Genomic DNA, 17,079 nt, shown 5'->3' on the forward strand with positions numbered 1-17,079 from the left:
AAGGGATTCAGAGTCTGAGACTGCAGATCTGACAGTAGAGCGGTGAAGACTTTCGGGGTGGGGGGGGGGGGGGAGTCAGGGCAGTGGAGCGGAAATGCAGGTAACTTTTCTGAGCTATTTGCTCACTGTGCTCTACAGTTTTGGGGTTGGTTGGTTTGCTTGCTTATTTTTGCAGGGAGTGGGAGTGGTAAGATTAAGGGACAATGAATGCTAAGTCCATGTTATTCAATAAATGAATATTTTTTAATGAACATACGTGCCAGCAGAATATTCAGGAGTTACTCATCCAAGTGACCCTTGATTCTTGAAATGTTTAGAAGCGTCTTCTTAACCAGCTAGTCCCAGAAACTCTCCAAACCTATACATGAATTTGACACATTCGTGTACACCCTTAATGAGATGATATTTTCAAGGCCCACTGGTAGTATAAAGTATAGGCCTAGGGCCTGAGCAGTGGTAACTCACAAACCAATATTCATACAAAGGCAGATTTTACTAGCCCTAAATCTGTAAGCCACCCACCATCTCGCCAAAAGATGTGGTGTATTTCCCTGTAATCCTGGGGCAAGCAGGCAAGTGGGGAGCAGGTATTGGCTGAGCAGCAATACCAGTGCTGTGTGCTTATTTCCAAAACCCCAAATGATGCTTCTTCTAGAAAATTCTATCTTTTCTTCTGCTCTCACTCATTGTACACCTATATTAGTCAAGTCCCTAAAGAAACAAAAACAATGGGATCTATAGAGAGAAAATAAGATTTATTATAGGGAATGGTTCACGTAATTACAGACTTTGACTAGTTGGCCAACGAGGATACCGTGAGAGCTGACGGTGTGGTTCCAGTCTGAAGGCCAGCAGGCTTGAGACCCAGGAAGAGCTAATGTTTGAGTCAGAAGACAGGAGAACACTGATGTTGCAGTTTGAAGACAGGCAGGGAGAATTCACTCTTACTTGGGGAAGGTCAGCCTTTTTGTTCTATTTAGGCCTTTAGTGAGTTGGAAGAGGCCCACCCACTCTAGGAGGGCAGCCTGCTTTACTCAGTCCACCAACTCAAATGTTCACCCCACTCAGACATCCAGGAATAACATTTAACCAAATATCTAGGTTCCCTAAGGCCCAGTCAACACAACACATAAAGTTAACTATCACAACACCCCCATCTCTACCTTCCTCAAAAAGGCACCCACCTTAGTTCTTACAAGATACAAACTAACTTAGACTTCAGAAGAAGTGAAATATAAGAAACAGAAGAGAAAGGAATATACTTTCAAGGGCTTGATATACTTTCAAGCCTCTACAAAGAGTACAAGGTATATTTCAAAGTGTAGGTCCAACCTCAAAACACGATTGCATCCTCTCAGCCAGGTCAGTCTGAGAAAGCCCGGACAAAGTTGTAGTAGTTGATCTTGTCGTCTCCGTGAGAGCACAGCCTGATTAACTGCAGGGGTGACAGAGAGCAGGTGGGACAGACGTGAGGGCTGCCTGCTGCGTGACTGCAGGGCCCTATCAACACTGACCCCACCTTTGCAAACCAGTGCAGTTTGATACCCTCAGTTGGTTCTGAAGTGATCCTGTGAACCCAGTACATAGGTTGGATATTACCCCCCCCACCCCCCACAGTTAATAAAATCAAACCTCAGATGCAGTAAATGGCCTGGCCAAGATTTCAGAACAATATTTGCATTTTTAAGGGCACTATCACTTTCAATTATTTTTTTAAAGTAATTTTTATTGTTCTTATATTTAAAGACAAGACTTTGTCCACCCAGTCTGTGCAGAGTAAGACTCAAAATAGTGAGTTGCTGTTATTGCAGTCTAATAGAAAAACCTAGTTATGCCACTGCCCAAACCATGTCCCCTGAAATTCAGTTGTGAGTGGCAGTAGACTGACTTGGTTCCCTTCATAAGACACATGCAAATCCACCCCACCCACCTTCCCTGTCCCACTCCAACTGACTGTAATTCATCTTTCTCATGTCAGCTCACACATAATGCACATGACTTAAAATCTGGGATGCTGTCAATCTGAGCTTTGGGAAGCTAAATGGGCACTGGCCCATGTGAACAAATACCCTTCTTCCTGCCACCCCCACTCCTAGCTAATGTCCTGCCTACAAAATATCGTCTCCAGCCTAAGCAAAAGCCCTCCCCAAGTGAATTTTACCTGTGAACATTCCTTTATGCTAAAAGATCTTTAAAATCTACAGCAGTGGTCGGCAAACTACGGCTCACAAGCCACGGTTTGCCGCCCTATTGACTGAGTTTGCTGACCACTGGCACAGCATCTCAATCTTCTTAATCAATGAGAATGTCTCAATAAGTCACAGTCATTGGCAAGGTGGGGAAAATCCTGACTTCTAGGGGAATCCTGGCTAAAGGGGTCTATAATGGGGAAAAGGCATGAAAGGCTTTCTTCAACTCATGAAAATTCTAGGAGGAGATGTCTATGTTGCCATGGGGCTCCTGTTGACAGGCCACTTCATGCCTTCTTCCATGCTAGTCCTCCAGATGGGCTAACGTACTTATTGCTGTGAAGGATGTCACAGGCTTCCCACCAACCTACTCAGTCCAGTGTCTGTGAGTTGCCCTGGGTGGCTGCCCCCTAGGAACACCTCTGCTGCCCTCCTTCAGCCCTGACATGTCTTATTAGCCTCTCTGTGCTGCCTAGCCCCACACCACTTAAAGATACCTTGCAACAGCAATGAGAACAGAAAGCCAATGAATCGAGGAAAAACCATAATCAGGACTGAACAGGAGATCTGACTTGAACATCCTAGATCTTCCCCAATTAACACAAAATACATAGGCAGTTGTCTTTAGGAGAGAATGAATGGTGCACGGCCTTGCAATTACCTGGAAAAAGAACTCATACTGACCTCCTTAGTCAAGGAATCGTCAATTGGGACGTTAAGAGTGCTACAGATTTTAAAGAACTCCTCTTTGTCCACGTATCCTGTCGCTTCCTTGTCATAAAGTTGGAATGCCTCTTGAATGTTGTCTCTACAGGGATGATCTTTCACTTGCTTCTGGATGCTGCCTATTAATGCTTCAAGTTCCTGCATACTTGGATCCACTCCCGTTGGTGTTCTGTGGAGAAAGGAAGGAAATGATGGGCAATGGAATTTACTCTTGGCTACTCTTATCTTAGTGACCAAGAACTTAGTGACCACTTAGTTCTCACTTGGTGCAGTCCGGGAAGCTTCTAATGACAAACAGCTTCAACATAGAGCTGACCGATCGCTCAACACTAGCCCACAGTGGCTGGCTGCTGGGTGACCTCTGCTTCAGGACAGCCTACGAGGGGCAGCGTCTGCACTGAAGCTCAGCCTCCCTGGCTGCCGCTGTCAGAGCCAAATCTAACACCACTACCATCCTAAGTGCCTTGTTTGTGGGAGTCGCATGATCTACTTCATCCACATGACATCATCTAAAAATAAAGTTCTGAGTTTTAAAAATATTTCTCTATTACTATGCAGTCAGGGGTCTCTTGTACTTGAACACTCTCTCTCCAATTCACTCTTGAGTTTTGAGCAAGGTTATCTCTGAAAGCTAAGAGACTGCTCTGTGTGATGGATCGAGAAGTTCGGGATTAGCATGTCCTGAAATGAAGAGAGACCAGTAGCCCAGAACGTTAGGAAAAAAGGTCTATCCTTTCAAATCACAGCCAGGATAAGCAGAGCCAGATTTTTATTTCCTTTGAACATGATGGTACAGTTATAAAATTAGCAGAAGGAAGCAAATAGTAAAATCAAAGCATAAATAAATGAAATAGAGATTAGAAAAATGATAGTAAAGAGCAATAAAACTAAGAGGTCTTATCTTTTATTTTTCTTAAGATAACTAAAACTGACATACTTTTAGCTACAGTAATTAAGAAAAAAGAGAAGATTCAAAAATGAAAGAGGGAACATTATAACTGATAGCCACGTAAATACAAAGGATCTTAAAAGACTACTATGAACAATCATACATCAACAAATGGATAACCTGAAAGAAATGGATAAATTCCTAGAAATAAACCAAACAAAAAATTCCTAGAAACATACAACTTACAGGGATTGAATCATCAAGAAATAGGAAATCTGAATAAACCATAACAAGTAGGAGATTGAATCAGTAACCAAAAATCTCCCAAAAAAGAAAAATCCAGTACCAAATGTTTTCACTGGTGAATTCTACCAACATTTTAAAAAGAATTAATAGCAATCCTTCTCAAACTCTTCCAAAAAAAGTGAAGTGGAGGGAACATTCTTAAATTCACAATACAAGGCCATTATTACCTCGATACTAAAGAAAAACAAAGATGCTACAAGAAAAGAAAATTCAGGCCAGTATCCCTGGTGAACACAGATGTAAATATCCTCAATAAAAAATATTAGCAAACAGTATTAAACAATACACTATGATGAGTAGGATTTATCCTTTGTATCAAGGATGGTTCAACATACACAAATCAATAAATGTAATATATCACATTAATAGAATATAGGGTAAAAGCATAATTATCACAATAGATACATAAAAAGCACTTGACAAAACCTAACATCTTTTCATGATAAAAGCTCTCAACAAATTAGGTATAGAAGGAATAGAGCTCAACCTTATAAAGGCTATGTATGACAAGCCCATAGCTAACATCATTCCTCATAGTGAACAAGATAAGGATGCCCACTGTCACCACCTCTAGTCAACACAGACCTAGCCAGAGCAATTGGGCAAAAAAAGAAATAAAAGATATCTAAATAGGAAAGGAAAAAGTAAAACTATCTGTTTGCAGATGACATGATCTTATATGTAGAAAACCTAAAGATGCCCCTAAAAAAACCTGTTAGAACTAGTCAACATATTCAATAAACTTCCAGGATACAAAAATCAATGTACATAAAATAGTAAACTATCTGATAGAGAAATTATTAAGGAAATAATCCACCGAAACCGGTTTGGCTCAGTGGATAGAGCATCAGCCTACAGACTGAAAGGTCCCAGATTCAATTCCGGTCAAGGGCATGTATCGTGGTTTCGGGCACATCCCACAAGATGTGCAAGAGGCAGCTGATTGATGATTCTCTCTCATTGATGTTTCTATCTCTCTATCCCTCTCTCTTCCTCTCTGTAAAAAATCAATAAAATATATTTTTTAAAAAAAGAAAGAAAATAATCCCATTCACAATAACTTCTAAAATAATAAAAATACTTAGGAATACATTTAACCAAGGAGATGAAAGACCTGTGCACCGAAAATGATAAGACATTAACGAAAGAAATTGAAGAAGACTGTGTTCCTGGGTTGGCATAATTAATATTGTTAAAATATCCATAATACCAAAAGTAATCTATAAATTTAATACAACCGCTATCAAAATTCCAATGACATTTTTTCACAGAAATTAAAAAAACACAACTAGACAAAGTGATGTTGAAAAAGAACAACAAAGCTGGGGATATTACAGTGCCTGGTTTCAAACTATAAGTTATAATAATCAAAACAGTATGGTATTGGCATAAAAAGACATAAACCAATGGAAAAGAATTGAGCCCCCAAAAATAAACACATGCATATATAGTAAACAATAAAGTTGGTGGGTAGGTGCTATGTGATGAGTTTGGAGCCAAATTCTAGGATGACTGGTTTGGTAACTGTTGAAATGGATGAAGGTAGAGAATGGAAGTGGGAAAGTGAGTTAGGAGACATTGTGGGAATGATGGGAATATAGAAGAAACAATGATGGGAATATAGAAGAAACGGGGGGTCACCTATCACATATTCATCCTCTCCTTCTTCCTAACAGAGCCCTTCTTTTGTTTGAGCAGCAATTAGGAGTAGCCATGTGACATAACCCAGACAATAAGCAGCAAGCAGAAGTTGCTAGGTGGGCCTTCTAGATAAGCCCTTTAAAAACAGGAAAGACATGTTGAGAATGGCTGTTTAGTCTTTTCCCCTTTGTTCTTATTCTTCCTGCTGACTGGAATACAGATGCAGTGCTGGAAATGGAACATTCGCTTTGTGGCCACAGAATTAAAAAGCATGTGGACAAAAGCTACCTGCTCAGGATGTCAGAGAGATAGAAAAAGTCAGGTCTCTGTCACAGAACCGCCATGCCAGCTTCAGACTGCTCACCTCCAGACATTGTGTTCCATGAGAAACATAACTCCACTGGCTTAAGCTAATTTCTAGTCTGCTTCTGTTTTTATGGCTGTTGTTATTATGTGCAGACTGATTAAATTAGGAAATGGTGGTGAGAATGAAAAGGAGAAGTCAGAGACAAGAGATATCTCTAATATATAAAAGCCCAGTGACTAGAATGGCAGAATGACCAAAACTACCAGAACTACCAGTGGCTATGACCTGCACTTTGGCAGCCAACCAGCCTGATCCCCCCCACTCCCCAAAGCCACCCAGCCCCTGATCAGCTCCCAACATCTCAATCAGGGGCGGGGCTGGTTGGCCAACTGCCCATGGCCCTTACCCTATGCCTGCCCAGCCCGATGGACTCCCATCAGGGTGGGCCGGCCAGCCCCCACCCATGCACAAATTCGTGCACCAGACCACTAATTGTAGAATAAAATGAAAATAAATTAAGAGCTAATTGAATATGGTATCTCCAAGGTCTCACATTAAGGGCAGTGGAACTTTGCTATGATTGAGAGAAAGAGGAGAATGAGCATTAAATGTTTGTCTCCTGTGTGCCAGACACTATGCTGGTCTTTACATATGTTATCACAACTCATTGTTATCACAACTTTATGCAACAGGTAAACAAAAAGAAAAGAGAAGGAAGATCAGGTGTACTAGAAAGATGAAAACAAAGTTGTACCAAGTAGAAGATGCTGAAGATTCAGCTGGATGAAGCCACACCCAATAGGCAGACAGGAATCTAGGAATGGAATCAGGAGAGAATGGTCTGGATGGAGAGCAATATTCGATAGATACCCTGCAATGAGATAAGAATTTAGAGAAAGCAAACTACAGGTCCACAAACAGGATCTTGAGAAACACCAACCTAGTAGACAGAAGTAGGAAAAAAGATACAAAGAATAGGTTTCCAGAGAAGTAGGAAAAATAATAGAAGTTCTGATTTATTAGAATTCAAGAGAGGATTTTAAAAAGGAATTGGTAAAGAGTAACATAAATGTAGATAAAAAAAAGGCTAGACAATAGACCAGAGAGTTGGCAAACCACAGTCCATAGGTCAAAGCCAGCCTGCTGCCTGTTTTCTGAAATAGAGTTTAATTATAATACAGCCATACCCATTCATTTATATTTGTCTAGGCTGCTTTCACCCTAGAAGAGCAGTGTTGAATAGTTACAACAGAGCTGATATGGTCCACAAAACTTAAATTTCGTACTACCTGCTTCTTTACAAAAGTTTGCCAACTCCTGTCCTAGATTATGAGCTACCTTCTATATTTGCCTAAGCATTTATTAAGGTCTGGCAAATGGTGCAAATTCAAATAGCTGTTGAATTAAGAGATGATTAGATGTGGAAACAGTAATGTTCAAGAAAAAAATTATGAAGAGTTCTAAGGAGCAATCAGAAAGGAGGTGGTGACAAACATAAAATAGAAAAAATAACTTTGGAGAAGTGGGGGTTACTTACCTTTGACAACAAGCTTAAAAGAAAATGAGTGATCATACAAAAACATTCTAATCTAAAGAGTAGAAAATTGAAGCAGCTCACTTGGATCATTTGTTCTCATATTGAGACCAACTGCAAAGTGAATGTGAAATGACAATATTTGAGAATGTCTATATGGGAAAGATGGCTAGAAGTGGAAAATTGGGTATTGAAAGGATCCTTGAGCAGGGGTAGGAAGGCTTCTTGAAGCTGAAGAGCACACATGGGCATGCTAACAGAACAAGAATAATATATATGAACATGTGTCTTTTCATGCTATTCATATATGTAATTCCCCATAGATGGGTTATCTGCAAATCTGAGTTCAGTATATTGCAATGAGGACCCAAAACCCAAAAAGAACTTCAGATGAAGACAATAATTACCGATGCAGTATTTTTTGTTTTGTTAATTCTCACCTAGGGATATTTTTTCCATTGATTTTTGGAGAGAGTACAAGGGAGGGGGAGAGACAGAGAGACAGAAACATCCATGTGAAAGAGACATATGGATTGGTTGCCTCTCGCAGGCATCCGGACTGGGGCAGGGATAGAGCCAGCAATAGGTATGTGCTCGTGACCGGAATTGAAACCCCCACGCTTCAGTCCACGGACCATGTTCTAACCATTGAGTAAACCGGCTAGAACACCCACACACTACTTTAATTTTCTGGCTCAGAAAAAGAAAATGGCTAACTCCCAATTTCACCATCCTGTAACTGACACTTGATATAAAAAGACTTCTTAGGCCTGGCAAGTACTGGGGATCCCTTTTCATTACTCTTAGCAATGATTAGTCAATTAAAAGATTTGTGTTTCCTTCCAGCTAGTAGATGGATTCTTTACCATATAAAAGGACTTAGAAGCCAAAGATAGAATGGCTAGAAGGCATGGAAGGCCTGACACCTGGATTCCAAGCATTTTTTCTCTCTCTGAGTCATCACAGGAGCAAGGGAGGAGAGAAGGTGAGGATCAGAACAAGGATAGCAATAGACCTAACCCAGAACTTGAGTTCTCTTTATCTGTATTGGTATCTCATTTTAAGTGCCTCAGCACCACCTTTTTATCATTATTGACCCAGAGAAAAAAATTAAAAAAGATCCTACTGGTAGGATGCCAAAGGAGGAACTTACCAGTGTTGCTAGTACTTGCATAGACAAGAAAAAATTACAGAAAAGAATTCTGAGAAGTAGTAGAATTAAATGTACAACCATGAACCTCAACTCTGCCCTTAATGCTGCCACCACCCAACCATCCTTCCCCAGTCCACTCACCTCCCACCATATTTCATCAGTGCTGAGACATTTCCCCCCACATTTTTACATCTCTGAATTTAGCATGTGCTTTTTAACTGATGGTGAATTACAATTATAACTGTTGGGTTTTTTCTTTCTTTCTTAGTATAGATAAAATAATGTGATATATTTACTTTTTATATTTATTTAGTCAATAGATTAGAGCATTTTACAACCTTCCTCTCTCCTGAAACCTCCAACATCTCCCCAACCTCATTCTTCTTACTCTATACCTACATTAGGAACACAACCAGCAAAACCCCTCAAACATATCTACCCACCTACCAGCAACTGTACCCATACACTCCACCTTCCTGTTACCGAAGATCAAGGCTTCAAAGAGCAATCCCGGGACATCTAGAGGTTCCCAAGACCCTTTGATGGGGGGAGGAAAGTCTGTGAGGTCAAAACTATTTTCATAATGATACTAAAACATTATTTACTTTTTTATGCATTTTCTCAAAAATGCACAGTGGAGCCCTGAACGGTTTGGCTCAGTGGATAGAAATTGTTTCTAACTCTCTATCCCTCTCCCTTCCTTTCTGTAAAAAATCAATAAAATATATTTTAAAGAATGCACAGTGGAATTTTCCAAAGGTTATGTGATCAATGACATCGCAGTAGGTTCATCACAGAAGCAGATGAAAATAGAGCTGTCTTCTATTAATAAAATCAGATATTAAAAAGACTTACAAAATAATTTATAAAACAGTGCTACTCTTTTCACTGAATTTTTTTCTTTGGGAAAATATAGTCATTTTTCAGAAAATCGTGTTATTTACATTAAAATGAAATGAGTTTATTGCCGGGACCGGTTTGGCTCAGTGGATAGAGCGTCAGCCTATGAACTGAGGGGTTCTGGGTTCGATTCCGGTCAAGGGCATGTACCTTGGTTGCGGGCGCATCCCCAGTAGGGGGTGTGCAAGAGGCAGCTGATCGATGATTCTCTCTCATCGATGTTTCTAACTCTCTGTCCCTCTCAATTCCTCTCTGTGTAAAATCAATAAAATATATTTTAAAAAAATAAAAAAATAAAATTCTAAAATGAAATGAGTTTATTATTGTTTTTAAAACATTAATAAATATTTTAAATGTCAGATATAATTTCTAACATGGTATACTTAATAGATGTAAACCACATAAAAACCCTTTCAGTTCTGAATAATTTTTAAAAGTATAACGGTGTCCTTTTTAAAACCAGTTCTTCCACCTGTGCACTGAGCCCCACCCTCTCTCACATACTCCACAAATCCCCCTCTCTCACATACAGTCTGTTTTTCCCTCTCCATAGAATCACTCCCATTCACATACAAACATGCTATTTTATATATATATATATTTTGTTGGTTTTTTACAGAGAGGAAGAAAGAGGGATAGAGAGTTAGAAACATCGATGAGAGAGAAACATCGATCAGCTGTTTCTTGTACACCCCCTACTAGGGATGTGCCCGCAACCAAGGTACATGCCATTGACCAGAATCGAACCCGGGATTTTTCAGTCTGCAGGCCAACACTCTATCCACTGAGCCAAACCGGTTTCGACCAAACATGCTATTTTAAAAACAGAACTCTTAACTCCTCTTCCACCAGCTACTACTGCATTTATTTTGTCCTGTGTATCAAGCTTCCTCAAAATATTTGTCTATCCTTCCATTCTCGAATTCCTCTCTTCCCCCTTCCCTCTTTAATCCACTCCCATCAGGTTTTCCCACCCTCCCATTCAACTGAAACTTTTTATGAAAATCCTGGTTGTCCTCTACATTGCTACATTCCCCAGGGGACAAAATGAATCATTCTGTCTTCATATACAGGTGAGTTTCACTTGCGATGTGCACAAATTTCAGTTACTGCTGTTTAAGTTGCCCAGTCTCTCAACAACATGGTTCACATTTCAGTCACCACGGTTTATTAGCTGTGAGTAACCGCAACAAGTGCAAACTCACTGTCGGGTTGTCAGCCTACTAAATCACTACAGAAATAACAGGTGCACATCACGATCAGTGGCCATCACATCACTTTTTTCGGAGTCTGTTGGGGATTGGTCACTGGGCACCTGTTTTTCAGTTCACACTTTGCAATTGTGCAGCTAAGTTGCCTCCTTGTCTCTCAGTGATAAATCCCATGACGTTTTACAAAACAGAACTGACCAACAAAGATGAAAATGCAGCAATGAAATAAAACATGATAATGCTAGAAGTATTATGTACTTAAATTCTTACCTATAATAATAAAAATATGCAAATCAACTGAACAGCAGAACAACTGTCAGACGATCACGCTAGGACACACACCGGCACCAGGCCAGCCAAGGTGGGTGCAATGTGATTGGTCAGGGGGCCCCGCCATCGCTCTGCAGAGAGAGGCCTAGGCCATCCAGCTGGCAGCTCTGTGGCAGATGGGCAGGACTGGCCAGCAATCACCCCACAGAGGGAGGCCCAGGCCAGCAAAGCGATCACACCCCATGCCTGTCGCCTGCAGAGGGAGGCAACCAGTGGTGGGGGAGAGGGTGCCACACAGATCAGATGGCAAGCAGTGGCAGCAGTGGGGGTGGGATCAGCTGCTGGCAGCTGGAGCAAGGAAAGCCACAATAGGCCCTGATCGCCACCAGCCCTAGGGATCTTACCCAAGGGGTCCCAGATTGTGCGAGGGCACAGGCCGGAGTGAGAGACACCCCCTCCCAGGCATGAGTTTCATGCACCAGGCCTCTAGTCTATAAGAATAAAAGCATAATATACTAATTAGACCAGATAGCCAGATGACCTGGACAAAGTTGGGTCTGTGAGGGCTGAGGCAAGCCACTGTGGCTGCAAGGGCCAAGCCCCTTGCACAAATTTTGTGCATTGGGCTTCTAGTCTGTATATATAAAAGTCTAAGCTACTGGATGACCAGCCAGTAGCTATAATGCACACTGACCACCGGGGGCAGATGCACTCCCACAGCAGAAGTGCTACTCAGCTGACAGGAGTCAGACAAAGGGCTGACAGCTGGCTAGCGCAGCTGCTGCGTGAGCCTCTCCCATGGACACTCCCCCTGTGCACCCGAGGAAGCTGTGGCAGGCACAGTGGATCCAGGATAAGCGTGAGCAGCACAGGGCCAACCAGGACTTGGGCCCCTCCCTAGCCTCCTGATGCTTTGCATGCTGCTTCACGCACTACTTCGTGCATGTGGGATTGACACAGACTGTGTGCTGGAACCCGAAAAGGTGGCAGGTAAGGCTGGGCTATGGCGGCATGGAGGTCCACTGATCCCCGCAGGCCAGGCCAAGGGACCCCACCAGTGCACAAATCCATGCATTGGGCCTCTAATGAAGTATAATAGAGTTATAGAGGAAACAGCTCACTGGGGCTGCTAACACTGTGCAGCCCGAGGAACTAAGTGAAGGCCAACTTATTGACATAAGCAAGGAAAGTAATTGCAATGAAAAGGATGGACATATCCCAGATACCAGCAAAAAGATTCACATTAAAATAACTTTTGGAGATATTATATTTCACTGTCAGAAAAGAGACTCTAGGAGATACTTTGCAGCATTGAAAGCAAAAATAATAAAATGCTGGAATCTAATCCAAATTTCAAAAGCAATGTGACAATCTGTCAAAGCATAGCAAAGATGTTCGCACTGTATCATAAATTATATGATGAGAAAAAGGCAAGCACTGTTCAAACTAATCTTGATAAGTTTTTTTACAAAGAAATGGAACACTTTAATTCTCAATGTTGCCAATGTTTTAGATTATAATGTACTAAATAAAAAGTAGTTTTACTATTTTTTTTATTTCCCTATATTTATAACCATCAGATTTTTCATGTTTATACAATAATTTTGAAAGGTCACAGGACAATAGTAAATTTCCCACTGCTTATTAAGATTGTTTGCACAGTCGTTTTTATAATCCCACACTGGTGTGCAAAGGGAAGTCTATACTTTCCTTATTTGGTTTCCAGAATACCACACCCACTTGGTTTTCTTCCTGCCTCACTAATTGTCCTACTGTTTCCTCTTCTCAACTCTGAGTGTTGGAGGACCTCAGGGACAGTCCTTGAAACTCTTCTTTTTCTACATTGACTCCCTTAGAGAGATTTCACTAAGTCCTGTGGCTTAAAATGTTATCTATATGACAGCACTTCCACATTTACATCTCTAGTCTAGAACTCTTTCCTGAACTCCTGATTTATACAATACATCCACAGCCTATTTGGATATCTAATAACTATGGTAAACCTAGTATATCCAAAACTGAAATCCTCCCCTCCCCCCAAAACCCTCTTCTATCCCAAATGAACATCTTCCTCATCTCAGATGATGACAACTCTTTCCTTCCAGTTGTTCAGGTCCAAAACTTTGCAGTCATCTTAACTACTCTCTTATATCCCCTATGCAATCTACCCTCAAAATACATCCAAAATCAGACCATTTCTCCCGCCTTCATTGACACGACCCTGGTCCATGCACCATCATCACTTGCCTGGATAATGGCAACATTCTCCTAACTGATGTCTCTCCTAACCTGTTCAGAACACAATAGCTCTTTAAGATATGTATCAAATCTTGCCATTTCTTCTATTCAGAACCCCACAATTGTTCTCCATTTCACTCAAAGAAAAGCCAGCATCTTTCCAAAGACCTAGTAGGTCCTACATGATCTAGCCCCTTGTTTATTTTCTAACTCCACCTTCAATTCTTCTCCTCTCATGTGTTTCATTACAGCCACTTCCACTGGCCTACTTCTTGCCAGAGTTTCTTGCATAGTCTAAGCATGCTGCTATCTAGGGCCTTAGCACTCACCATTCCCTCTTCCCAGAACGCTCTTCCTCCAGATATCCACACGGCTAACTCCTTTACCTTCAAGTGACCTTCCCAAGGTGTCACCTTCCCCAATCCATTGCAATCCAACCCCCTTCCAGAAACCCTTATCACCCTAATTTTGCCCCACTTTTCCATAGTATGCATCACCTAATATACTGTATAATTTACTTGTGCTGTTTATTGACTATCTCCCACCCACAGCTTAGAATGCCAACTCCACGAAGGAACAACTTCTTTTCTGGTTACTATGATAAAAAGGGCCTAGTGATAGTATTTGATCCATACGAGGCATTCAATAGTTATTTGCTAAACAGATAAAGTTGGTAATGTTCTAAGTTACTACTTATTATTTTGGACCCAGAAAACCTGTGTATGACTATTAACTCCTACATGGTGAAGGAAATCTGAAAATCTAAAATGGGATTACCCATTCAATTTATCTAGAACTATTTCTTCAATATCTCACATGTGCCAGAGCCAAAATGCTCCCTAGATAATCAAACATACTTTTCCAACTCTGGTGCAGGAGCTTCTCGCTTTTGAATGTGGTTCTGAATCGACAAGAGTGCCTCTGGTGAATACTGGGCAGCATTGCTTTCCATATATTTCAAAACATAGTCGTCTGTATCCAGGATGGTGAACTGGTGGCCAAACACTAGGGAGAAGGCAGAGATACACTTCCCTTGGTTATGCTTTTATCATGCATTCAGGGGTAAAATAATACTGATCCTCAAATGACAAATTCACAGACATGCACATGCATGCATAGTGAACTTCCAAAGCTCTCTCAACTTATATGCAGTCATTTGTTCAGTGTTAGGAAGCTCAGGATCTATATTTATAGCCCTCAAAATGCAACCAATTTACAGTTTAATTGAAAAGAAAGGAGATTAAGACATTGGACCACATATGTAAGGATATTAGCTTTGTCTCTGCTAGAATGCAGCCTACTTGTCTCTTACAAGGGTTATTTAATTCACTTGGCTAATCGGAAAGGCTAACCTGGGTTTAGACTTACCGTCAATCTCAGCGCCAATGAAGAAGTCACTAGGGCTATAGTAGATGGGGTTTCCCACCGTAGAGTGTGGTTTGGTAACTTTTGTTCTGCCAAGGTACTTGCCCCCAATGATACCAGAATTGCGAACTGGAGGCTCAAAGATACTGATCATGTCAGTGGCTAGAAAATAAGAGAATACAAATCGACGGCCTTTGTCTTCTGGATAAGGGGATTTCTAGAAAAGTGAGGGAGAAAAAGATATTATTAAGGTACATGAACTACCTAGATGCCCCCAAATAAAATAGGTACAGGGATTAGGTTTATTATGTACATCTACTACATAAAGTGAAATATAAATGAATAGCATAGGAGGGACTCTGGTGGCTAGGAAAGGACACCCCAACTCAACTGCAGTTGATTGTTGCCTCATGGGAATGTAGGCCCAAAGTTGCTAGATCTTGCATGAGAAAATAGAAATGTAGAGTACTGTATAAAACCCTGGTTTGAAAACACAGACCTCAATTCTTTCAAGCACTGTACAGACCAACAAAGCACATAAGTCGCCACTTTTCGTCCATAAGCTGCCAGTTTGACATTAGGCTCAACTTTGTGAGCCCTATGGTGAGTTTAGTTCTTTAAACAAATCCATTTATATACAATACATAATTTTAAAAGAAAATTTAAGAAGTGAGGAGTTATAGAGTTGAAAGTGATTCTGAAAAACTATCATGTAGACTTTTCCTAATTCAACTCACTGAGAGTGATCACATAACCTTTAAGCCACAAATTCCAGATGGAACAAGCTTAAAAACAAACATGCTTATTCTTGACTAAAATCTTCTCATTTCACACCTTTCACAGATATCTTCTCATTCAGACCATGGACTTCTATAATAATTTCTCATTTACCGCAGAAAGACATTGGGTTTCCTCTTAGTAAAATAATTTCCACATTCCCTAATCTAACAGCTTCCAAACATTTTTGATTGGATACCCCTATAAAATTAAAATAAAATAAAAATCCACAATCCTCCTAAGAAGAGAGTAATATGCAAATTGACCATACCTCCACTACAGCTACACCCACAAGCCACACCACACAAGCCATGCCCACCAGCCAATCAGGAGCAAATATGCAAATAAACACAACCAGATGGCTGCGGCCATAGAGAGCAGGAGGGAGGCTTGGGTTTCCCCGGCAAAGGAGGAAGCCTAGCTTTCCTCTGCCCTTGCCAGGCTAGGCCTCCACTCAATGCTACAAAGTTTCAATGACAGGAGATAAATAAATCCCAACAAAAATGGCGGCAGTCACAGAGCTGGAGAGAGCAGAAGGCTAGGGTTACCCCTGGTGATGGAGGAAGCCAAGCTTCTGCAGCCCTGGCCAGCCTAGGACTCCACTTCAGGCTACAAAGTTTCAATTATAGAAGGTAAATAAATTCCAACAGAAATGGCTGCTGCCATGGAGTGAGCGGGAGGCTTGGCTCTGCTCCAGGCTACAAAGTTTCAATTGTAGAAGATAAATCCCTGGGTAGACGGGGACGGTGGCCAGCCTGCAAACCACCAAAGGCCCCTCGCCCAGGCTGTCCCATACCCCAATCCTGATTCGGGACACCCTTCAGGGCAAACCATGGCCCCCACCCATGCACCAGGCCTCTAACCTATTTAATAAAAGAATAATATGCAACTTCATGTGGACACAAGATGGCCAATACAAGATGGCCAGCAGGGGAGGGCAGTTAGGGGTGACCAGGCTGGCAGAGGAGGGAAGTTGGGGGTGACCAGGCCTGCAGGGAAGGACAGTTGGTGGGGATCTAGGCCTGCAGGGGAGAGCAGTTGGGGTGACCAGGCTTGCAGGGAAGGTAGTTAGGGGCAAACAGGTAGGCAGGGGAGCAGTTAGATATCAATCAGGTTGGCAGGAGAGTGGTTAGGGGTTGATCAGGCTGGCAGGCAGAAGCAGTTAGGGGCAATCAGGAAGGCAGGCAGGCAAGCAGTTGGGAGCCAGCAGTCCTAGATTGTGTGAGGGATGTCCAACTGCTGGGATTGGGCCTAAACGGACAGTTGGACATCCCTCGAGGGGTCCCAGATTGGAGAGGGTGCAGGCTGGGCTGAGGGACAACCCCTGCCCCCGTGCATGTATTTCCTGCACCGGGCCTCTAGTATAGTTAATAAAAATCAAACCACATCACTCCTTTCTTCTCAAACTTCCAGAGACTTCCCATCACACTTAGAATAAAATACAAAGTTCTAAGCAGGGCCACAGGCAGGGCCATAGAAAGGGGGCTGGGGACTCATCCTTCAGAGCAGCAGTCACCAACTGGTGGTCCACTCAGAATCAAAGGTCAGATAAAGAGCTTCACTAATAAAAAAA

The 17,079-nt window shown here is 41.7% G+C and overlaps 1 protein-coding gene across 1 annotated transcript in view; it reads right to left on the reverse strand.

The window, feature by feature from the left end:
- Positions 1-738: 738 nt before the first annotated feature.
- Positions 739-17,079, reverse strand: part of EFHC1 (EF-hand domain containing 1) — a 65,398-nt gene continuing 49,057 nt past the window's right edge. The window contains exons 8-11 of the mRNA XM_036415272.2: positions 14,733-14,946; positions 14,222-14,369; positions 2,874-3,084; positions 739-1,435 (exon numbers count right to left, since the gene is read on the reverse strand). Coding sequence (XP_036271165.1) covers positions 1,364-1,435; positions 2,874-3,084; positions 14,222-14,369; positions 14,733-14,946 — 645 coding nt within the window. The 3' untranslated portion in view covers positions 739-1,363. The remainder of the gene's footprint in view (positions 1,436-2,873; positions 3,085-14,221; positions 14,370-14,732; positions 14,947-17,079) is intronic.

The sequence above is a fragment of the Pipistrellus kuhlii genome, unplaced genomic scaffold (assembly GCF_014108245.1).
Source record: "Pipistrellus kuhlii isolate mPipKuh1 unplaced genomic scaffold, mPipKuh1.p scaffold_m20_p_5, whole genome shotgun sequence".
Lineage (NCBI taxonomy): Eukaryota > Metazoa > Chordata > Mammalia > Chiroptera > Vespertilionidae > Pipistrellus > Pipistrellus kuhlii.